We start from the raw sequence: 24273 nt of genomic DNA on the forward strand, positions 1-24273 counted from the left end.
ATACTATTTGTACATTAAATATCAAGTCATAGAAGCAAGTTGCAAATGTATTTTGTTTCGTATTTATGCTCATGCTTTGAACTTGCAGGTCTCCAGTTATACAGCATTTATGAAATAAATTGACAATGTTGGAATTAGCTTTTAGCTAACCCTCTGTGACAACTTTCTTCTGAATTTCTATCAGCAGAATCTGTCTGAGTGACATGGGCTAAGGCAATAATGTGGCAGAATCAGAGATGAAATCTGACAAAGCCGATGTCAATATCTGGAGTATCTCACTCCATCTTTTACTCTTCTCATAAATGATGTGGTGGGTTTCTTGCCAGGCTGCAGTGAGTTGCCAATTAAGGGGGACTTTTGCTTGCTAATCCCCAACTCGCCTCACCTTCCTATCTTACCAACCTCTCTAAACAATCTAGATGTCAGGAAAAAAAACAAGATGTGGAAACCAGAGCAGCTACCTGGAAGTTTCAGCTTACCACCTGTCCCAAAGTATCTCCATTACCAATGTGCAAATCCACATTGTAGAAGTGGGTGTCGACCCACTGATGTTAGGGCTTCTAAAGGTAAAGAACTTTGCTCACAGTCCTGCAGTGCCCCTTTTCACAGACTATTCTGAAGCATTGCACCTCCCCCCCCCCCCCCACCCCTAGTCTTGCAGCCTTCAGACACAGACACTGTGTAATGACTCACTGACAACTCCACTATTGGAGCTGCGAAAGCTGGAGAGCCAAAGGTGTCAGCACCATCTGTAACCCTGCATAGGCATTGTTCCTCTGGCTTCCAAATGGCATGACCTCCGTCCATGGAACCTTGTCTGTGGCCATGACATGATGACTAATGCTGTAACAATCAGGCATTTTACAGCCATTAAATCACCCCCCCCCCCCCCACCCCTCAACCAGGTCCTCCAGGGCCATGTCGAAGAATCAAAGGGCCAAGTTCCCCTTTTCACAACTCGTCCTTGTGTAAGCAGGGCAATCTCAGAATGCCAGTGCTTGTTCAGATGCACTGAGACACTTTACAGATGGCATGGGCACAATAGGTGCCAGTCTTTTAATGAATATCTGCTGAGGGCTGAGTTTGTTCTGGGAACAGCATATGGTGAGATGGGACTGGAATTGGACATGGACGTGCAGCACAGGGACGAGATGGATAGTTAATATGGCAAAGTTGGTAAGATACAGTGCAAAACCCACCTTTGTGGCAGAAATCCCTCCAACAAACATACCCAACTTGGATTTAGCCAAAAGAAAATAACATTCAGCCCTAAGACTCCTTAAGAAGGAAACTGCCAATTCTGAAATCTCTTCCTCCAAATCTCAGGGACACTAAGAAACACATTGCAACGCATTTCTTATTTTTGTAAACATCAGTTGCAAAGTGGTTAATTGATACTACCCATGCTTAAAAAGAGAAGCAGTATACCTCTTCTTAAGAGTCATATATGAGTGGATCTCTGATGACAGTGGATAGAGCGGATTGGGTTTTCAGTCCTATCATGGATCTCCTCTAATCTGGTCTCCCGCAGATCATTGGAATGCTGACCCATATGGTGATATAAGAGCATTGGGATTAGAAAGTGATGTACTATCGCAGGGTGACATGCATCTCCACCCTCAACACCTCCTTAGCAAATGGCTGGCTTGGATCCACAAAACCAGATGGGCTGGACAGCCAGCAACTTGTTACAGCTGTCAAGCAGCCTCGGTCAAGCTGCCACTCTCCGACTGGGATTGACAGTCACATGAATTGTGTCTGACCTGCAGAGGCCTTCATTAAAGCCACTGAAAATCAGTCTCACAGGAACTGTGGAGTTATTAAATCTTGTTGTCTTGCTGAAGCTGTTAATCCTGCAATACAATATTGAGTGATATGAATAACAGTGATGGTCTTTGGGCACATATGGTTCACTGATGTGTGATAGGACTGGTATAAATTTTGAGTCTCAATGCAGGCCATGTTCAGAAACGATTCAGCCAAACATTGACAAAGAATTCTGATTCAGGATTGCATTCTCAACCTCAATTTAGTGGAGGTCCTTGTAGGAGGGTGGGACAATGTCAGTTAATAGAAAGAATTCTGAGGGACACAATGCTTCGACACTTGGATTAATCACGTATAATTAGCAATGAGAAGGTAACCAGAGGCATTAATGAGGGTAATGCTTTTTATCTGATCAACATGAACTGTAGCAAGACTTTTGATAGGATCCTTAATGGTCAAGAAAGTAATAGCCCAGAATAGGATCTAAGGCAAAGTACCACACAGGCTCCAACGTGCTGGGTTTCAGGAAGCAGAGGCTGATGGTATGTGACATTTCTGTGACTGGAAGTTTGTTTCCAATGGGGTTCCATGGAGCCAGATGCTGGGCCAGCATACATTAATAATTTGGACTATGGTAGTAGTGTTTGGACACAGTCGTGACAAATAGAATTCAATCTGGAAAACTGTAAAGTAATTCACTTTTCGGGAGGGATAACAAGGTAAGGGATCGAGAAATCTTGTGGGGGGCACTGGTGTAGTGGTAATGTCACTAGACTAGTAATCCAGAACCCCAACTTAATGCCCTGTGTACATAGGTTCAAAACCCACTGTGGCAGATGGTGAAATTTAATTTCAATAAAGAAATCCTAATGGTAACTATGTAACCACTGTTGGTTGGCATGTAAAAACCACTAAAGCTCTTTGGGGAAGGGAATTTGCCTTCCAAACTTGCTCTGGTCTCCATGTGACAACAATCAGCAATGTGATTGACTCTCAACTACCTTCTGCACAATTAGTGATTGGCTTCAAATACTGGACTAGCCACTGAGGCCCACTGTATCAAAACCTGGTTGAGCCACACAACCGGGTGCAGTTTTGGTCAGCACATTTATTTATTAGGACAGTTATGATTGGACTAGAGAAGTTGCAGAGGAAATTTACTCGGATGCTGTCTGAGCTAAGAGGAAAGATTAAATATGGTGGGGTTATTTTCCTTGAAGCAGCGAATGGTGAGGGGAAAACAGATAGATCATGACATCTGCAAGAAGATTGTGTGGCTCAGACTCCAGGGCTATGAAAATGATGTTACTGGACCTTAAGCCTTAGGAGAAGGAGCAGGCCATTTCACCCTTCCTGCCTGCTGTTAGTTTGGATTGCAGACTGGAAAGAAAACAGGCAAAGAAATTCAGGATTGTTGTGACATTGATTGCAACAGGCAGTGAGTTGCAAGTCTTGCAGTAGGAAGCAATATAACTGTATAAAGGTGGAAAAAGAGTAGCATCCTCCTGCGTCATTCTTCAAAAATTCACTTGTATAATGTCCTTCTATAAACCTAATGCATCAATAATCATAGGAAAATGGGATTACTGTAGTCAAATCTTTGTTGACTGTAGAACACATGATGGGCTCAATGGCCTCCTTCTATGCCGCGTACTTCCATAAGTCATGCAATATATATATTGAACCATTATCATCTAATTTGGAGAGAAATCAAAAGGTCAATAAAAGTCATCATGCACCGCAGGAACAAGAAGATCTTGTATTCCATCACTTGAAGTAGCCTTGCTAATAATAAGCTCAATTTAGGTTCAATTGCAAATAATTCAGAAGAAAACATGAAAGTGTATTTAGTCCTTAAACTTAAAACTTTACCAATAGTTATTCCCTCATTTTGAATCGAATAACCTCAGCATATTCAGCTGGCAAATGAAAATATGCCCCTGATATTTGAAGTAACTAATATTCAATGCTTTTTACTGCAAAACATACAAAACAGGGGCAACACTTTCTCAGCATCTACCTCTAGCTTTTAGTGAATGACAGTAAGTCCACTAATCTAATTTCAGAACACATTGGACAAACTTCAGTCTGCAGAGTCAACACTTGAGGGCTCTATTGGTCTGTGCAGTTAGGATTACGTAGCTGATATATTTATCTGATGGTACCATTCACTGTTCATTCACTGAGTTAGGTATTGGAGAAGGGTCAAGTATGCAGGGTATGTCCAGGGTGTTGGCTTAGGTGAAGGCTGTGCAGGACGAGAGCATACTGTAAATGCATTATGTAAGCTTTAAGGAACAGGCCTGTATGTCTGCCTGCCTGATCACACATCAGTTGCTCAGTAATGGAGTGAAAGCATTCGTGATTAATTAAAGCAGTGAGCCTGTCTGAAGGGTTGCATAGAAAGATGTGTGTGCAGTTAATGAGATTCTACACATAAGAACTTTGGCATTTGGGAAAATCCCAGAGCTCTATCTTGCTGTTTTTGGTTGCCCATGGGGAATATGATTAAATTGTTTGTTTGGGTAAATATAATATTGATTACCTGTGAAATGTGAGCATGAATTGTAGACTCACTGATATTATTGGACCAAAGGACTTAGGAGAAGGAGCAGACCATTTTGACCCTTCATGCCTGCTGCTATTCTCCATTGCAGACTGGAAAGAAGACAGAGACATTGATTGCAAAAAGCAGTGAGTTGCTAGTCTTGTGTAAAGGTGGGAAAAAGCAGCTTTTTTTTTGCTTCACTCTTCAGAGATTCGCTAATACATTGTCCTTCTATAAACCCAATGTGTCAGTAATCTAGGACAGTGCACCCAGAGAAAACAATAGCCAGTTTATTCTCCCTGGATTTATGCATAAAACATGTTTTTGGTAAGCAGTTAACATAGTTTTTCTGTGATTAACTAATAATGACGGTCAGCTATTTAACTGACACCAGCTTTGAGACCCTTCTTGAAACCCCACTTTCTTATTTTAAATGCTTTTCTTTGAAGATCATTCACAAAACAGACAAATTTACCTCAGAAAGGGAATACATTTTAATCTTCTTTTACTCAATTATCTTTTAAAGGACCACATTTTATTTATTTGAGAAACACTGATGGATTAATAGAAATTTTCTAAATGGATTTTCTACAAAAGTAAAACAAATCTAGCTGGGTTCCATGAGCTTGGTGACAAATTAATTGTGTGGGGAGAGGGCAGGGATGAAAGGGAAAGATACAGTTTCATAACCACAAGTTAACCTTTGATTAAATGTTCAGGAAATTAATACACTCTAGGTTCGTATTTACTATAGCTTTGGAGAGAAATCAAAAGGTCAATAAAAGTCATCATGCACCTCAGGAACAAGAAGATTTTGTACTCCATCACTTGAAGTAGCCTTGCTAATAATACGCTCAATTTAGGTTCAATTGCAAATAATTCAGAAGTAAACATGAAAGTGTATTTAGTCCTGAAACTTAAAACTTTACCAATAGTTATTCCCTCATTTTGAATCGAATAACCTCAGCAAATTCAGCTGGCAAATGAAAATATGCCCCTGATATTTGAAGTAACTTAATATTCAATGCTTTTTACTGCAAAACATACAAAACAGGGGCAACACTTTCTCAGCATCTACCTCTAGCTTTTAGTGAATGACAGTAAGTCCACTAATCTAATTAAATTCTAGCTTCCAAAAAAAATAATTGATAGTCAGCAATTGTTATATCTGAGAATGTGTGAGTATTCCTTAAATAAATCATTTATTCTTTTCAAAATATATATACAAAATAATTATATTACAATAAGCATTGCATTAAAGTATGTTAATTCCTTTTCACTTTGGTAACATGCATGGATTCTATCTAATGGATCAGATTTCATTGATATTTTAACTAGTGGTTAGCTGTATTCTTTAACAATACTGGCCATTAATTCCTCTTCAAAGTAATCATAGAGAATTGGAGTTGAGTTCTGAGATGTGTTCTTTCCGTTGATGTGGAATCTGAAAGAGAAGAGAACACATTCCTCAATATGTTTCTGGCTGGCCAGCAGAAGACATTTTTAAGCAATTAAGTTTGGGGAAGTGAAGAAAGCAGATTTGTTTAGAACAACAAATCACTCTGGATGCTGGAGGTCTGAAACAAATCAAGTGCTGGAAGAGTTCAGCTGGCCTGCCAGCATCTGTGGAGATGGCAATGGAGATAATGAGTGAAATGTCTAGTGGACACAACTGATAGTAGGTCTTGGGCCCACTGAGTTTATAAAGAGCTGCCACACAGTGACAGTATAATGGGGCACATACCAGCAAAGTCTCCTTAGGGACAGAAAGCAACTCCTTTGAGAGCTGCTGCCAGTCTGATTGACTGTGTTAGGCCCAGCAGTGCCAGGATGCAGGACTGACTGTTGCTGGGACTGGGAGGGAATTTCTGACAGAGGAATTCCGGACGCCAGTAAATCCAGGATTTTTGGGTGGGGGGAAAACCAAGGATGCTAGAGGTTTAGGGAATTTGAGGTGAGACTTTCGATTTGAGAAGCCGGGAGTATCAACTTGGAAGGGTGCCTCTAATGGGCAAAGGGCACCATTAAAAAATTTACACCAACCTTTTCTTCCCATCTTTTCCCTCAAGTTGGAAAGTCACAGCTGACCACTTCCGTCCCTGCCCACCATATTATGACGGCAGAGGTGGAACTAAGGCCTTTGATAGCCTTAAACTGGTAACTCAAGAGTCTCAAGAGGCTTAAGGGTGATTGGGCCAGCAGATACTTTATCTCTCTTCATAATTTCAGGGAACAGCTCAGGGTGTGTGGGTTGCCAGTGCTTAAGCTACCTATTTGATTTTAAGAGCTGAAAAACATCCCCAACAATTTGGGTTGAACATGACTCTCCTTCAGAAAGGAAGAAACATAACACAGAAGATAGGAGGAGGCCATTCGGCCCTTCAAACCTGCTCTGCCATTCATCACGATCATGGCTGATCGTCCAGCTCAATAGCCTAATCCTGCTTTCTCCCCATAACCTTTGATTCCATTCAACCCAAGTACTATATCTAGATGCCTCTTGAATACATTCAATGTTTTGGCATCAACTACTTCCTGTGGTAATGAATTCCACAGGCTTGCCACTGATTGGGTGAAGAAATGACTCCTTGTTTCTGTCCGAAGTGATCTACCCTGAACCCTTAGACTGTGACCCCTGGTTCTGGACACACTCACCATTGGGAACATCCTCCCTGCAACCACCTTGTCTAGTCCTGCTGGAATTTTATAAGTCTGTATGAGATTCCCACCCCCATTCGTCTGAACTCCAGTGAAAACAATAATAACTTAGTCAATCTCTCCTCCTACATTAGTCCTGGTGTCCCCGGAATCAAAGATCATATTTGACAACAAGTTGTATTCCTGTCTCCACAGATGTTGCCAAACCTGCTCAGTTTATTTTCAGCACTTTTTATTTGGTTTAAAATAATGTCTTGAATGGCACCATATTTTAATTTGCTGTCCAACGTGCTCATGGGTAGGTTTACACACTTAACAAATTTTGTAGCCATAGTTCTTGTAACTTAGAGAACTAGGTTTGGGGACTGGGGACTCATGTTTGAATTTCAGAACTCCAGGCTAATGTTCTCAGGGGCGTGAGTTTGAAGCCCACATTGACAGATCGTGAAATTTTTACTCAGTAAAGTAAAATCTGAAATAATAAAGCTAGCAGAATGGCAATCATGCAACCAGTGTTGATTATCGTAAATATGCATCTGGCTCACTAATGCCCCATAGGCTTCCCTTACCTGGTTTGGCTGACATCTGACTTCAGATCCACAGCAATGTGAATGATACTTAACTGCCCTCTAGGAATTAGGGAAATAAATGCTGGTCTGCGTCCCGTGAATGTATAAATTAAAAATAAAGTTCTGGGGCTATAGGTACATTGACAGTACTATTAGGAAATTCCAGGATTTGGACTCAGTTGTAGTAAAGTAATAATGATACAGTTTCAATCAAAATGGTGGAGTTATACTGAACAGCTTGGCTGTAAGGAAGAGTTCATTCTGGGATACAGGTTTTCAGAACTCTCGCAAGAATGTGGTCAGGGAAACTCTTCAGTATCTGTTGTTTTCTACACCACGTAGAAATTATAGACAAATTAACTACAATTTTCCAAAGCTGTCAAGTTCAGGAACTATACATTTTGATTGAAATATTGCACTCTTATTTAGGAAGAAAGGAAAGGGGGAAAAAAGCAGGTAAATGCAGAGCTGCCAATTTTACATCAACTGTGGAAAAGTCACTGAATCAATTATCAGCGATAGAACGGATGGACGTTTGGTTAGGTTTTAGTTGATCAAAGATGGTCAGCAGGTGTGTGTGAAGAGTAGGTCTGACTAATTTCAATCTCTGAGGAGGTCACTCCTGAGAATTAGGCGAGTGAAGGCATGTGTTAATTTTCTACATTGACAGTGAGAAAATATATGATTGCAGGTTTTGGGAGTAACCTTGTGAATTGGCCAATGAATTGTGATGGGAGCTATGAGTCAGACAACAGGAATAAAGCATCATTTTCTTATTGACATGATGAAAATGTAGTGTTTCCCAAGGAAAGGTGCCTCAACTTTTTACCATATAGACTCACAGATGGCCACAGCACTGAAGGAACCCATTCAGCCTATTGTGTTCCTGCTGTTCGATCAAGATCTGACTCAAAACAAAGAAGAGTACAGCACAGAAACAGGCCCTTTGGCCCACCAAAACAGCACTGACACATGATGCCTCTCTAAACTAAAAACCTTTTACCTCTATGTTGTCTGTATCCCTCTATTCCTTGCCTGTTCATATATCTGTCAAGATTTCTCTTTAATGTTGTGATTGCTATTGACTACACACTTACTCTCTAGCCTTTGGCCCACAATCCTGGAGGCAATAGCAACATAAGTTTAAATACTGTGTGTAGGGTCCCACTCCATATGGGTGAAAAATATTCTCCTCAGCTCTCCTCTTCACCTTCTACCTTATCTTAAATCTACACCCACTTGTGATTAATCCCTTTACTAATGGAAAAAAAGTCTGTCCACTCTGTCTACGGCCCTCGTAATCTTTTATATTTTTTAATCGGGACTCCCCTCGTTGTTCGTTGCTCTGAGAAAAGCCATCCCAGCTGATCTAATCTTTCCTCAAAGCTCAGATCCTCCAGCGCAGGCAGTAACCTGACAAATTCAGCAGGCATGACAACATCTGTGGAGAGAGATGCAGAGTTAATCTTTCAAGCCCTGTATAACTCTTCTTCAGTTCTGAAGAGTAATACCAGACTTTAAATGTTACCTCTATTTCTCTCCCTGCAGATGCTGCCAGACCTGCTGAATTTTTCTGGCATTCTCTGTGTTTGTTTCAGATTTCTAGCATCTGCTGTATTTTCTCTTTATTCCAGCATCCAATTAAATCTCCCCTGCAACCTCTCCTGTGCAATCATATTTTTCCTGTAGTTTGTGACCAGAATTGCATGTAGACCACATCAAATGTATTATCTTCATTCATGCTCCTGATTATCTTCTCAAAACATTTGATCAAATTTGTCAAACACCAACTTCCCTTAACAAATCCATGCTGATTACTCTCCAAGTGCAATATATTTTATTCCTCAGAATTCTTTCTAATAATGTCCCCACCACCAAGATTAAATTGACTGGATTGTAAGCTTCTGATTAATCCCTTACTTCCTTTTTTGGTAACAGGACAACGTTACCAGTCCTCTGGTACCTCAACTGTGATCAGAGCAGATTTGAAAAGTTCTGCCAGGATCTTTGATATCTTTAATCTTGATTCCCTCAACAGCTTGGGATACATCTCAATCAGGCCTGCAGATTTATCTACTTTTAAGATTGTTAAACCTACCAGTACCTCCTTTCTCTACATTAACTTCTAATATTTCACAGTCCTACTTTCTAATGTTTACCCTGCATTGTCATTTCCATCTTGGAAGACTGACATAAATTATTCATTATCCCAATGAGACAAGTGTCTCTATACGTCTAATGTTACTTCATGAAGTACCTCACAAAACATGCAATCTTATTTTAATTGCAAGTTATACCAACTTTCACATGTTACATGTTCCCTTTGGGAATTGCTACAATCAGCTTGTTATCGAGCACCTTATTAATACTACATAATCCACTATTAGAGAAGTATTACAATTCAAATCACAACAGGATACAGTCATGTCTTATAGCTTTCTGTGATGTGATTTCCATTCCTTGCTGGTAAGTGTTTTGCTCTATCTTAAAAATTACTGAGAAAGCAGCACTGTGCTAAATTTCAGCCAGTGTTAAAATTCGGGTCATTAGTTTGTATTTTGGAATTTTTAAAAGCAGATCTGTAATTGTGGCCAAGTAGACAATGCTGTCAAGGTTTTCTGACTTTTCAAAATAAAACGTCTGTAGAGCTACAAAATTCTTGTAATAGTCATTATTGCACTTACCGTTAATAGTGATGGCGAATGGTGTACTTGCTATCAACAATGACTAAGATAACCAATGTGGAGACAACCCGATGGATAAGAGGCATTTGAGCAAGAAGATAGTTAGTGTTCCAAGAACTATTAATATTTACTAAGATAATAGAGTTGAAGAGAACCCTATGGATAAGAGACAATTGAATAAGAAGATAGTTAATGTTCCAAAATCCCACAAAAGTGTAACAAACAGGCTGTTCAAATAGGGCTTACCCATTGGCCAAGTTATTATTTTTTAGGTCTTGTGTGCTTTTCGTGACTAAATCCTGGAATATTAAAAGAAAAATTAAATATATATTAGATGAAGCTTCTAAGTATATACTGGACTTACACAACAATAACTTATATTTTCATAGCTCCTTTAACATCGCAAAAACATCCCAATGTGATTCACAGAGGCACAAAGATAAAATGGACACTAAGCCTAAGGAGGAAGAGTGAACAAAATTTGAGTAAAGTTGTGAATTTTAAGCCATGTCTTAAAGGAGGAGAGGGATGTATCATTTTGATCAGGCTAAAGCCCTATTCAGCTGTGGATGCAAACAATTGTTTGATGCCAGCTGAAGAAAAGCAGTGAAACTTCCTAGAGTGCAGGCAACGTCCCTTTCTTAACCAGCATCATTAATATGTGATTATACCTCGTTTTCAGTTCCTCATTTATTCTATTCCTGAGATTGTTTTGAATGCAAATTGGCTGCTGTATGCTTACAGAACACTGACTACACCTCATCTACCACATTAATTTAGCATCTTTAGAAACTCCCAGGAGCATTAACTAACATAATGTGGCACTATATTAGGACAGAAGACCAAAAGCTTGCTCAAAGCTTGGTCAGTTTTAAGGACAACCTTAAAGAAGGAGAAGTACAGAGATGATGTGATTTAGGAAGAGAATTCCAGACCCTATGATCTAGGGGGCTGAACACACGACTACAAATGGTGGAGTGTTTACAATAGAGGATTTGTAAGTGGCTAAAATTGGATGAGCACAGAGAGTTGTAGCAGAGCTGGAAGAAGTTACAGCAATAGAGTGATTGGAGGGACTTGTAAAGTAATATGAGAACACAACATATTGCTAAACCAGGGGCCAATGTAGGTCAATTAGCATCAGGGAGATCACTGAATGGGAACGCAGGGAGAGCAGGGATCAGGATCTGGGGTGAGGACGGTGAGCTGTTGTTCCATTGTTTCTTCTTTCAGTCGGTGTGAGTGATTGCAGCAGCTCAGAAGTCACCATGAGGGGAAAGGTGGGGGGGGGTAAAGAGAGGAAAGGGGTGGGGGGGGGGGGGAGAGGAAAGGTGGGGGGGGAGGGGAGGGGAAGATGGGGGGGGGGGAGGGGAAAGGTGTGGGAGGAAGGTGTGGCCGGGGGAAGTTGGGGGGGGGACGGGGGGGGGAAAGTGTGGGGGGGGAAAGTGTGGGGGGGGGAGTGGGGGGGGGAATGGGGGGGGGAATGGGGGGGAAAGTGTGGGGGGGGGAATGGGGGGGGAAAGTGTGGGGGGGGAATGGGGGGGGGGAAGTGGGGGGGGGAAGTGGGGGGGGGGAAGTGGGGGGGGGGAACGGTGTGGGGGGGGGATGTGGGGGGGAACGGTGTGGGGGGGGGGGATGTGGGGGGGAACGGTGGGGGTGGAACGGTGTGGGGGGGGGGGGATAGGGTGGGAAGAGGTGTAACACCCTATCTCTTGCAAAAATGCCATCCCGTATTCCCAATTTCTCCGCCTCCGCCGTATCTGCTCCCAGGAGGACCAGTTCAAACATAGGACACACCAGATGGCCTCCTTCTTTAGAGACCGCAATTTCCCTTCCCACGTGGTTAAAGATGCCCTCCAACGCATCTCGTCCACATCCCGCACCTCCACCCTCAGACCCCACCCCTCCAACCGTAACAAGGACAGAACGCCCCTGGTGCTCACCTTCCATCCTACAAACCTTCGCATCAACCAAATCATCCACCGACATTTCCGCCACCTCCAGAAAGACCCCACCACCAGGGATATATTTCCCTTCCCACCCCTTTCCGCCTTCCGCAAAGACCGTTCCCTCCGTGACTACCTGGTCAGGTCCACACCCCCCTACGACCCACCCTCCCATTCTGGCACTTTCCCCTGCCACCGCAGGAACTGTAAAACCTGTGCCCACACCTCCTCCCTCACCTCTATCCAAGGCCCTAAAGGAGCCTTCCACATCCATCAAAGTTTCACCTGCACATCCACCAATATCATTTATTGTATCCGTTGCTCCCAATGTGGTCTCCTCTACATTGGGGAGATTGGGCACCTCCTAGCAGAGCGCTTTAGGGAACATCTCCGAGACACCCGCACCAATCAACCAAACCGCCCCGTGGCCCAACATTTCAACTCCCCCTCCCACTCTGCTGAGGACATGGAGGTCCTGGGCCTCTTTCACCGCCGCTCCCTCACCACCAGACGCCTGGAGGAAGAACGCCTCATCTTCCGCCTCGGAACACTTCAACCCCAGGGCATCAATGTGGACTTCAACAGCTTCCTCATTTCCCCTTCCCCCACCTCATCCTAGTTTCAAACTTCCAGCTCAGTTACTGTCTCCTTGACTTGTCCGACCTGCCTATCTTCTTTTCCACCTATCCACTCCACCCTCTCCTCCTTGACCTATCACCTTCATACCCTCCCCCACTCACCCATTGTACTCTATGCTACTCTCTCCCCACCCCCACCCTCCTCTAGCTTATCTCTCCATGCTTCAGGCTCACTGCCTTTATTCCTGATGAAGGGCTTTTGCCCGAAACGTTGATTTTGCTGCTCGTTGGATGCTGCCTGAACTGCTGTGCTCTTCCAGCACCACTAATCCAGTATTTGGTTTTCAGCATCTGCAGTCATTGTTTTTACCTTATATACTGACCTAATCTGAACTAGTCCCATTTGCCTGCAGGTGGCTCATATTCCTCTAAACCTTTCCTCCTTTGGTCATGTCGACTGCTGCTTCACCCAGCGTTGTTTTCTTGGCAGATTTTCATCAGTACTAGTTTCCCACTGTCTTTCACTTACACCAACAGGATGATGAGGCAAGGCCTTTTACTGGAAATGGAATCAAAACTGTGCAGTTGGTGCTATTCTGAATCACACACCAGCATGTGTGCGTTAATAATAAGTGCATGAAACTGTGCATTACCATCCTCTGCAGTCATGTTCTCACCAAACACAGAATTGGTGCAGCAAAGCTGGTTAGAAATAAATGGGATGCAAGGACTGTGCATGTTGTCATGGTGCTACTGAAAACAGCACTTCTGGCCATGTGTACTGAGCTCTCTAGGAACTTTGTGTGTGGGGTAACCCAATCTCTGTGAAAATGGTAGTGTCCTGTCATTCTGCTGCTGGTATTCCAAGGGGAAGAACTGATTTCTTTCAGTATGAAGAAACTTTACACCTCGTGTTGGATTGAACATTATAAACACTCAAGGAACTTCTAACTTTTTACAGCCACTGGCTGTGGGATAGTGGAAGTGAATGGTAGACTGGAGTGAAGCACATGACATTACCCACAACGGCTTTCTTTGCGAAGCATAGCATTTGCAAGCATCAAGTTGACATAGTAACATCTTGGTCTGTATAATCCAGTGTGGATTACAGATGGGTGGAGATCATACACCTCCAGTGATGCCTGAGCAGCCTGGTATTCCTCCAACAAAATACAGGATAGTGCAGTATTCCCAACATGATCCATTGTATTCTTTGTCCAGAGGAACTGGAGCTCAATGCAGAAGGGTACCATCCAACATTGATAAGGCAATGACAGAAAAAGACTTCCTCATTGTTTGTCCATTTGAAGGCAGCAGTGATGTTGAAATGTGAATGATTGAGGTGGTGCATGATGATCCTCTACCAGGGGAGCCCAGTCACGTCTCACAACCTTTTTTTTTTATTTCAAAAATATACTTTATTCATAAATGATTTGATGGTCTGTACATTGGATCATGCCATACATATGTCCATATTTACAAACACAGATTCGACTTTATTCTTGTCCTTTACAATCCTGTGCATTTTTTCAATCTTGTATATATACATATATTTGGCTGAGGCATCAGCAGAGCCCAAAAAAACGTCTGTATGGGCCCCCTGTTATTCTTTCGGCAGGCCGATCTTACACGGTGGTCTTTCCCCACCGCGCCTTGGCGGCAGCTGCCCCAAGCTTCAGCGCGTCCCTCAACACGTAGTCTTGGACCTTGGAATGTGCCAGTCTGCAACACTCGGTCGGGGTCAACTCCTTCAGCTGGAAGATCAACAGGTTTCGGACCGCCCAGAGAGCGTCCTTCACCGAGTTGATGATCCTCCAGGCGCAGTTAATGTTCGTCTCGGTGTGAGTCCCGGGGAACAGGCCGTAGAGCACGGAGTCCCGCGTCACGGCGCTGCTCGGGACGAACCTCGACAAGCACCACTGCATTCCTCTCCAGACTTCCTCTGCATAGGCACATTCCAGAAGGAGGTGTGTGACAGTCTCGTCCCCCCCGCAGCCACTTCGAGGGCAGCGTGCGGTGCGGCAGAGAGTCCGGGCGTGCATAAAGGATCTCACAGGCAGAGCCCTTCTCACCACCAGCCAAGCCACGTCTTGGTGCTTGTTGGAAAGTTCTGGCGATGAGGCATTCTGCCAAATGGCTTTGACAGTCTGCTCAGGGAACCGCTCGACAGGATCCGCCCTCTCCTTTTCCCGAAGGGTCTCAAGGACGCTACGTGCTGACCACTTCCTGATGGACTTGTGGTCAAAGGTGTTTTTCCTCATAAATTTCTCCACGAAGGACAGGTGATACGGAACGGTCCAACTACTCGGAGCGTTCCGCGGCAGCGAGGCCAGGCCCATCCTTCGCAACACCGGGGACAGGTAGAACCTCAGTACGTAGTGACACTTGGTGTTTGCGTACCGGGGATCCACGCACAGCTTGATGCAGCCACACACAAAGGTGGCCATCAGGGTGAGGGTGGCATTGGGCGTGTTTTTTCCCCCATTGCACCGGTCTTTGTACATTGAGTCTCTTCGGACCCGGTCCATCTTTGATCTCCAAATGAATTGGAAGATGGCCCGGGTGACTGCGGCGGCACAGGTCCTGGGGATAGGCCAGACCTGTGCCACATATAGCAATACTGAGAGGACCTCACACCTGATGACCAGGTTTTTTCCCGCGATGGAGAGCGACCGTTGCCCCCATCTGCCTAGTTTCTGTCTCATCTTTCTGATCCGCTCCTCCCAGGTCTTGGCGCACGCCCCAGCCCCCCCGAACCAAATACCCAGCACCTTCAGGTGGTCAGTCCTGACGGTGAAGGGGATAGAGGATTGGTCGGCCCAGTTCCCGAAGAGCATGGCCTCGCTCTTGCCTCGGTTTACCTTGGCCCCCGAGGCCCGTTCGAACTGGTCGCAGATGCACACGAGTCTGTGCACGGACAGCGGATCCGAGCAGAAAACAGCGACGTCATCCATGTACAGGGAGGCCTTAACCTGCAGGCCCCCGCTGCCAGGAATAGTCACCCCTCTCAGGCTCGCATCCTTCCTGATGGATTCGGCAAATGGCTCTATGCAACACACAAACAAGGCGGGTGAGAGGGGGCATCCCTGCCTGACTCCAGATCTTACAGGGAAGCTATCTGATTCCCACCCATTGATTGAGACTGCACTGACAATGTTGGTGTAGAGCAGTCTGATCCAATTTCCGATTCCCTCCCCAAAGCCCATTTTGGAGAGGACATCCCTCATATATGTATGCGATATCCTGTCAAAGGCTTTCTCCTGGTCCAGGCTGATGAGGCAGGTGTCCACCCCCCTGTCCTGCACGTAGGCGATCGTATCCCTGAGGAGTGCGAGACTCTCAGAGATCTTCCTGCCCGGTACAGCACAGGTTTGGTCCGGGTGGATCACCGATCCCAGAGCAGACCTGACCCGGTTGGCGATGACCTTTGACAGGATTTTGTAGTCTGCATTTAACAGTGAGATCGGTCTCCAATTTCTAATTTCCTCCCTCTCCCCCTTCCGCTTGTAGACGAGGGTGATGATGCCTTTCCTCATGGATTCACTCATGGTACCTGCCCGGAGCATACTGACATACACCTCCAGCAGGTCCTGGCCGATCAAGTCCCAAAGAGCGGAATAAACCTCGACCGGTAAGCCGTCGCTTCCGGGAGTTTTATTCTTTTCGAAGGACTCGAGGGCCTTGGTCAGTTCATCCAGAGATAGCGGCTGGTCCAGCCTCTCTCGTGTTCCGTCATCTAGGACCTCCGTGATAGAGGACAGGAACGACTGGGAGGCCGCGCTGTCGGTCGGCTTCGAGTCATACAGGCTGGCGTAGAAGGATTTGCTGATCCTCATGACGTCAGCCTGAGATGACGTTACTGAGCCATCTTCTTTCTTCAGGCTGCTGAGCACGGAGCTCTCTTTGTGCACCTTCTGGAAGAAGAAACGTGAGCACGTCTCGTCCTGCTCCACCGAGCGGACCCTGGACCGGAAGATTATCCTGGAGGCCTCCGAGGCAAAGAGCGAGGCTTGCTGGCCCTTCACCTCCTTGAGGTCCTCCGTGACATCCACCCCCATCGTCTGCAGCAGGAGCAGGTTCTGCATACTTTCCTGGAGCTGGGACAGTTTTCCCCGCCTCTCTCTCGCCTCCTGGACACCTTTGAGGATAAAGAACCTCTTGATGTTCCCTTTTACCGTTTCCCACCAGTCCGCTGGAGACTCAAAGAGGGGCTTCACGGTTCTCCAACCTGCGTAATCCCTCTTGAGCTCTTCGATGTTTCCCGGGGTCAACAGCTTAGTGTTCAGTTTCCACGTTCCCTTGCCCGCCCGCTGTTCGTCCTGTAGGTGACAGTCGGCCAGCAGGAGGCAGTGGTCAGAGAAGAACACCGGCTTGACGTCGGTGGATCTGACCGAGAGCGTTCGGGACACAAACAGGTAATCTATCCTTGAGCGGATAGACCCGTCTGCCCGTGACCAGGTGTATCTACGCTGCGCTCCGTCTGCAGGGGCGCTGAAGACGTCGTGTAGCTTGGCGTCTTTGACCGTTTCCATCAGGGCCCTGGACGTAGCGTCCGGTTTACTGTCCCCCCCGCCGGATCGTCCATCAGCATCAATGATGCAGTTGAAGTCTCCGGCCAGAATGACCGGCCTGGACGTAGCCAGCAGCAGTGGAAGCTGTTGCAGGACGGCCAACCGTTCACTCTTACCCACTGGGGCGTACACGTTGATTAGTCTCACGGGAGCGTTTCTGTATTTAACATCCGCGACGAGGAGGCGCCCGCCCACCACCTCCTTAACCTCGGAGATGGTGAAGTTGCCTCCCCGCAACAGGATACCCAGGCCGGAGGCGCGGCTATCGTTGCCCCCCGACCACACTGACGGCCCGTGGGCCCACAAGCTCGACCATCTCCTGTAACTGCTGAGGTGCGGTATCCCACACTCCTGCAGAAACAGGACATCGGCTTTGACGTTGGCCAGGAAGGCCAGCGTTGAAACACATCGCGTAGCCGCTTTAATGCTATGTACATTTACGCTGGCAATTTTAAACCCCATTTTAACAGTTTGCGGGGTTACCAGTGTCCATTTTCTTCTGGTCTTGCTCCAGTGGGGTAGCTGCGTGCATCCCCGTGGTGACAGCAAACTGCTGGACCTTCCCAGGGCTGAGGTAGTTGTCCGGCTCCACGCTGGAGTCATTTCCCCGCTCTGGTGTCATCGTGTCGGACCCAGGGTCCTCATCGCCCCGTTCTCCATCTGACAGCAGGGCTGTCACTGGGACGCTGCTCCCAGTTCCCTGGAGCTGTGGGCCGGTGGGTACCCCTTGGTTCTCACCGGTAGGGGAGGCACAACCATCCAGCCAGTGTAAACCCAGGCCATTAACAGCAGGAACCCCCATCCTTTTGGTTAATGCCAGTATATAACAACTTGCGTAAACCAAATGAGGGGGGGGGGGGGGAGGGGGGGGGGAAGGGGGGGTGAAATTAACCCTCCCTCTCTCTGCCACCAGAAATGAAACAAAATTGGTGCAGAAACCCAGTTTTAGATTTAGATTAGATTCCCTACAGTGTGGAAACAGGCCCTTCGGCCCAACACGTCCACACCAGCCCTCCGAAGAGTAATGCATCCAGACCCATTTCCTTCTGACTAATGCGCCTAATACTAAGGGCAATTTAGCATGGCCAGTTCACCCTGATCTGCATATCTTTGGATTGCGGGAAGAAACCAGAGCACCCAGAGGAAACCCATGCAGACACGGGGAGAATGTACAAATTCCACACAAACAGTTGCCCAAGGCTGGAATCAAACCTGGGTCCCTGGCGTTGTGAGGCATAAGTGCTAACCACTGAGCCACCATGCTGCTGGTCTGGCAGTATCTGTGCTTTCTACCAGTGACTCTTCAGCTAGGAAAACATGGTATTTATGCTGAAGATGAAATTGGGGGAGGGGGGAGGAGAGGTGAGCAGTTAGGTGGAGATGGAGCCCAGGAGGAGATATGAAAGGGGTGGGGATAAACAAGGAAATTATGGATAGCGGGCCAGCAGCAGTCCTCCCTCATCACGTTGGGCAGGGCTTGTGGATAACACAGACTGAACTTCCTATTCCTCGCTCCATTTCTATCTTTGTTACCAGCAGGAATAGTTGAGGTGTCAGGTTGCAGTTTGCTTTCTGATCCTCTCCTCAATACCATTCATTGGTGGATAGTTTAAAAAAATGCATCCGTCAGTGGGAAAGGTATGGAGAGACACAATCCTTCTATCCCCATGTTGCGTTGTGTGGTCCAGCACAGGAAACTGAACAAATCATTTCAGAAGGCAAAGTTTTTAAAAATAGACATACTGCAAGGAAGAAAACGTTGAAACTTTTAACTTGGAGGTGCTGGTGTTGGACTGGGATGGACAAAGTTAAAAATCACACAACACCAGGTTAGAGTCCGACAGGTTTGAATGGAAGCACTAGCTTTCAGAGTGCTGCTCCTTCACCAGGTGGTTGTGTTACCTGATGGGCTCTAACCTGGTGTTGTGTGATTTTTAACTTTGAAACTTTGTAATTGTTTGACCTAATCCTAATGAGCTGAATGAGTTACTGATGTAAAATCAGAAACAATCTTCACGGAGCAGTTATTGTAGTAATTGTGTTGGACATTGACTAACGTGCCATTCAGTCCGCGTTATGGGTGAGCCGAGAATGAAATGTTCCAGCAAAAAAAAATAGAAAATACTGGAGGATCAGTGCAGAAGGCGGCTCACTGGAGTCGCCACATGAACTGCGTTTCTCACTGCACAGTTGCTACCAGACCTGATAAGTTTCTCCAGCAATTTCTGCTTTTCTTTCTCATTTCCCAGCATCTGCAGCTCTATTTCAGTTTAATGAAATTTCCCAGCCTGTTGCGCAAAGTGAAAACATCGTCAAAACGGTTCTTACCGAGCATTCCTCGCCTTTTAAGCTGAGAATTTGACTTTGAGTTTAGCCAAAGACATTGATCTAGCTGTTTGCATACATTCCCAGTTGTTATAAACAATTAAATAATTAATGCCCGGTTAGTTGTTTTATTTTCCTTGAAATAAAGTCCCCCATGCACATTGGTTTAATTAAACCCATACCTATTAACACGAGTCATTTTATAGATGGGAACAACAGTCACTGGCTTTACTGTTTTATATATAAAAATTGCGTTTTGATATTTCCACCAGGCATTTGGCTTGTTTTTCTGTTTTTTTTAAAAGAAAAGCAGAATAAGTACTCACGTATGTAGGGCTGGGCTGGTTCCTATTCCCCATGTCCAGTTTGGTGGAGCTCAGGGCTGCAGTTGGGTCTGTCTGGTCGCAGTGCTGGCCCGGGACGGTCTCAGTGCAGCAGCTCAGCAGCGACTCCCACTGGCAGCCAGCGGTGGCGCCGTTCTCAGCCTGGCCAAGCCGCACACAGAGGCTGTTGTGGGGGGCCGCCTGGCGGCTGGCAGCCGGGGTGGCCTGCCCGGCGGGGGTGAGCCAGCATTCGGCTAGCGCCCTGTCCAGCTCCTGCTCGACGCTGCTCCCTTCCTCGGCTGCAGACTGCAAGCTCCCGCTGTCTGCCGTGCTCCCGGAGCGACGGGGCTCTCCGTGCTGCCCTCCGCCCTCCTGCCCTGGCTGCTGACTGCCTCCTGCCTCTGCGCCCTCCCCGATGGACCCCGGGGCCGCCACTGAAACCTTTCTCCATTTACTGCCGCCGCCACCCATCCTGCCCACTCCCCCTCAGCGTGGCACTGGTATTTCTGCACCAGCACTGACTTGTCACACCGGTGGGTCACTCCCCCCTCCCCTTCGCTGGGCTTGCAAACCCCCCGCCCCTTCCCCTGGGGTGTAACTCCTTCATCATCAATTGTTTTTCTCTCTCCGCTTGAATGGATAAACATTTTGACACGGCAGCAAAACGTCAGTCCCTGCTCAACGTGGGTTTGACATTCCCCCAACCAGGTCGATTGTCATTGTGCTGGGTGATTGGGCACTCCCTTTTCGAAGAGGCGTATGTTCTCTGCACAGCGCAGCAGCGAATTTGGGATCCAAGTCAGTACCACCGAGGAAGATGCCGGCTCCTTCTCCGTTAGACAAGACAGGAAGCGCACGGATGGCTTTGACCTTGTCATCTGTGCTTGACTCTTGGACTGCTGTCACTCTACACCCCCGGGGTGTGTTGGAGGTGGTTCAGAAGGGGTTTGCTGGATTAATATCTGGAATAAGAATGTTGTCTGATGAGGAAAGGTTGAACAAGCTATTTCTATGGGAGTTTAAGAGTGAGGGGTGACTTGACTGAAGTACGTAACATAGTCTTGACAAAGTGGACATGGATCACTCCACTGTTTTAAAATTATACCCGCACTTTCAAGACTGAGATGAGGATTTTCTTTTCTCTCAAACAGCTTGGAATCTCTGCCTCAGAAAGTGGTGGAAACAGGTTCATTTTAAATATTTTTGAGGCAGAGGTGGATGAATTATTATTGTTCAGGGGATTATGGTTTATCAGGAGTAGAAGGGAATGGAGAACTTGAAACACAACCAGAACAGCTATGATCTTACTGAATGGTACAGGAGACATGAGGTTTCTACTCCTATTTATAATATTCATAATTAATTCATTAGTTATTGTGTCATATTTCCGGTTAGAAGCCCATTGCTGAAGCCTGTCATGTATTATTGAATGGCCTTGCCATTTTCCTGGCTGTCTTGCTATTCTATGTTATTCTGTCATCACATTATTCTTTGGCTGGAAGTATTGTGCAAGACCCTGTACGACTATATCACACAAGATGTGTCTTCCTGGAGCTGTTCAAATATTTGCTCTTAATCTGTTCCAAGACAGTGTATGAGTGTTGTCTTTGTACAGATCACTACGACATATAAACTATTCACCCAGGTAAGGAGACTTGAACTCTGAAATCCATCAGCCTGTTGACATATGTGGATCTTCCATACAAGAAAGGAAAACTTCAGGAACTGGCAGATTCAAACTTTTCTCTCTCATTTTCATTGCTGCTTTTTTGTACATTTTATATCTTGGAACTCTGCAGAAACTTTATTTTGAGGAGCTTATACAATGCTTTCAGATGTCTGCTCTTTGCTTCTAACTATAGCTCTCAGCTTTTTCTACAGTCTCTTTAGTTTAGGCACCAGGCTTAACCAGTCACACTCAGTGAGCATTAATAGCAAACGTGGTCTCACATTCAAACCCAGAACAATTTAACACTACATCCCTAGTCCATTCAATTGTGCCTATCCACCTCCCTACCCCAACTCTCCAAAATATAATTATCATGTCTGTTCTATCTGCAGATAAACTATGAATGAAGTGAGCCTGAAATTTAAGTTTCTTGACGCAAATGATTGATGGTTCTACATTTTCCTTATCTCACCATGCTACTTCCAGTCACAAAACCAGATATAAATGAATTTATATTTAAGGATTTGAAATTCAGGTAAAATTCCTGAGACATGTCTAACGATTGTAACAATTTCCATTTCTAAGTGCTCCTGGCAGTAATGAACAAGACAAGTTCATTTTGTATCGTTTGGGCTACAGGTAGGCTTTTATGCTTAACTGTTTTAGTTCAGGTGAAATACCTTTACTTACATTTCTTAGTCAGACTGAACTCATGTAGAGAATTATGATTGTTAAAATATCTCTTGTGGTATTACTTATTATTGATTGACACCAACAACTTGAGCAAAAATCAAATTAGTACAGCGTGTATCACTAATGGTTGGTGAGGCAGAGCAAAATGAAGTAGGAGTGAGTGGACAAATAAAGAAACAAAACATCAATCCAGAGGGGATGTGAATGTCAGAATAATGAACAACTACCATCTGAAAACAAAAAAGAAGTGTTCAGACAGACACATGCAAAGAAAGGGAAGAGAGTGGAGGCAGAGGTTATGGTTTGAAATTGTTGAACTGATTGTTAAGTCCAGAAGGCTGTTCAGTGTCTTATTAAATGATAGGTGCTTTACCTCAAGCTTGTGTTGAGCTTCACTGTAAGCCAAGGACAGAGATATGACATGACAGCAAGTTGGAGAATTAAAATGACAAGCTGTTGAAAGCTTGGGGTTATCCTGAATTGAATGGATTTATTTTACTGTATTTTACATTAAAAATATAAATTGAATGTTGAAAATGACTTACTTTCACTCACATTTATTATATACAAATAACTTACAATGATAAAGTATAATTTGGTTGATATTATTTAAATCACAGAATCGTTATTTCACAGATGGAAGCCATTTGACCCTTTGTGACCATGCTAACTTTCTTCAAGAACACTTCAGTAAGTTCCACTCTATCCTTTCTCAGTAACCCTGCATCTTTCTTTCTCTTCAGATGCTTATCCAATTCCCTCTTAAATTTGCCTCCACCACACTTAATGCACAAAATATTGACAGAGTACTTTAGTGCAGCTGATGTTTTATCATCAGAAATTCTTCACCTTTATACTCTATGCCTTGAGGTAGATTTTACAAATTCCTGTTCTAAGCGAAGACATTGGGAATCATAGAATTCCTGCAGTGTGGAAGCAGGCCATCCAGCCTATCATATCCACATCAACATTCCAAAGAGCATCCCCCACAGACCCACCCCCCTAATCTATCCCTATTACCCTGCATTTCCCATGGCTAATCCACCTAGCCCACATATCTTTGCATCACAGGAGGAAGCTGGAGCAAAACCACACCGACACAGGGAGAATGTTTGTGTAAAGTTTGCACAATTGCGCAGGTCCCTGGCAATGTGAGGCAGCAGTGCTAACCACTGAGCCAGCATGCTGCCCATGGACAACAGAACAGATAACAGAAATCCACATCTGTCAAGGGGTTGATGGATTTCGGGGTTCAAGCAAGGATGCCAATACACCCAGCACAGCTTTTAATCCATTAAATTTAATTGAACTGTCTGAACAGTTCCAAATTTCCACTGTGCCTTGTAGAGTGTTCTATTAAATGATTCTATCAGGGTAAATGGTATTCAGATTCATATCTGGAATAGCATATACCTTAACATGTAAAATGATGTTCTGAGTTTTGTCAAATAAGTTTCAAAATATATTTTTCAGCTAAAGTTTAATGTGTAGTTTTAAACTGAGAGAGATAACTCAGAGATAAATAACAGAAAGCAACTATTAATGATTGATGATCTCTTCCATGGTCCTAATTTAGATTTGTTTCATTCTTCCCTAACAAAATGCAGAGCAATTCAATTTTGAACATTTTTCAGTTTGTTAACAATTTGAAATAATGATTTTTTAAAATAATTTTTTAAAAGTTTATCTTAGCCATCCCTCCAGGTGCAGTGTAAGGACAGACTTTGCTTTTCACTTGCTTTGTTATCTACCATTTCCATTGATAAAATACAAAATTCTATCAGGAATTCTATCAGAGTTAGATTAGAGAGTCATAGAGATGTACAACATGAAAACAGACCCTTTGGTCCAACTCGTCCATGCCGACCAGATCTCCTAAGTTAATCTATCCCTGTTTGCCAGCATTTGGCCCATATCCCTCTACACCCTTCCTGTTCATGTA

General features: G+C 44.8%; 1 protein-coding gene across 2 annotated transcripts; it reads right to left on the reverse strand.

Moving 5' to 3' along the window:
- Nucleotides 1–4849: 4849 nt before the first annotated feature.
- Nucleotides 4850–20483, reverse strand: LOC140465821 (uncharacterized). 2 transcript variants are annotated; one of them, XM_072561643.1, is made up of 4 exons: nucleotides 19973–20483; nucleotides 10473–10525; nucleotides 10227–10382; nucleotides 5661–5759 (listed from the first exon to the last, which is right to left on the reverse strand). In XM_072561643.1, exons 1-3 carry the CDS (start codon nucleotides 20438–20440, stop codon nucleotides 10229–10231), a joined length of 675 nt encoding a protein of 224 aa, XP_072417744.1. In that variant the 5' UTR covers nucleotides 20441–20483; the 3' UTR covers nucleotides 5661–5759; nucleotides 10227–10228. The 2 variants fall into 2 exon arrangements, with proteins under 2 accessions (XP_072417754.1, XP_072417744.1); XM_072561653.1 differs by lacking the exon at nucleotides 10227–10382 and having other exon boundaries at nucleotides 4850–5759.
- Between the last annotated feature and the right edge of the window lie 3790 nt (nucleotides 20484–24273).

Source organism: Chiloscyllium punctatum, chromosome 3, assembly GCF_047496795.1.
Source record: "Chiloscyllium punctatum isolate Juve2018m chromosome 3, sChiPun1.3, whole genome shotgun sequence".
NCBI lineage: Eukaryota > Metazoa > Chordata > Chondrichthyes > Orectolobiformes > Hemiscylliidae > Chiloscyllium > Chiloscyllium punctatum.

What these genes read in the sequence shown, in the direction of transcription:
- LOC140465821 (XM_072561643.1), bottom strand. Translation starts at nt 20,440, where the DNA reads ATGGGTGGCGGCGGCAGTAAATGGAGAAAGGTTTCAGTGGCGGCCCCG. An exon ending in ACCAGCCCAGCCCTACATAC is followed by an intron (nt 10,526 to 19,972) that starts GTGAGTACTTAT and finishes TTAATATTCCAG; the next exon opens with GATTTAGTCACGAAAAGCAC. An exon ending in AATAATAACTTGGCCAATGG is followed by an intron (nt 10,383 to 10,472) that starts GTAAGCCCTATT and finishes TCTTATCCATAG; the next exon opens with GGTTCTCTTCAACTCTATTA.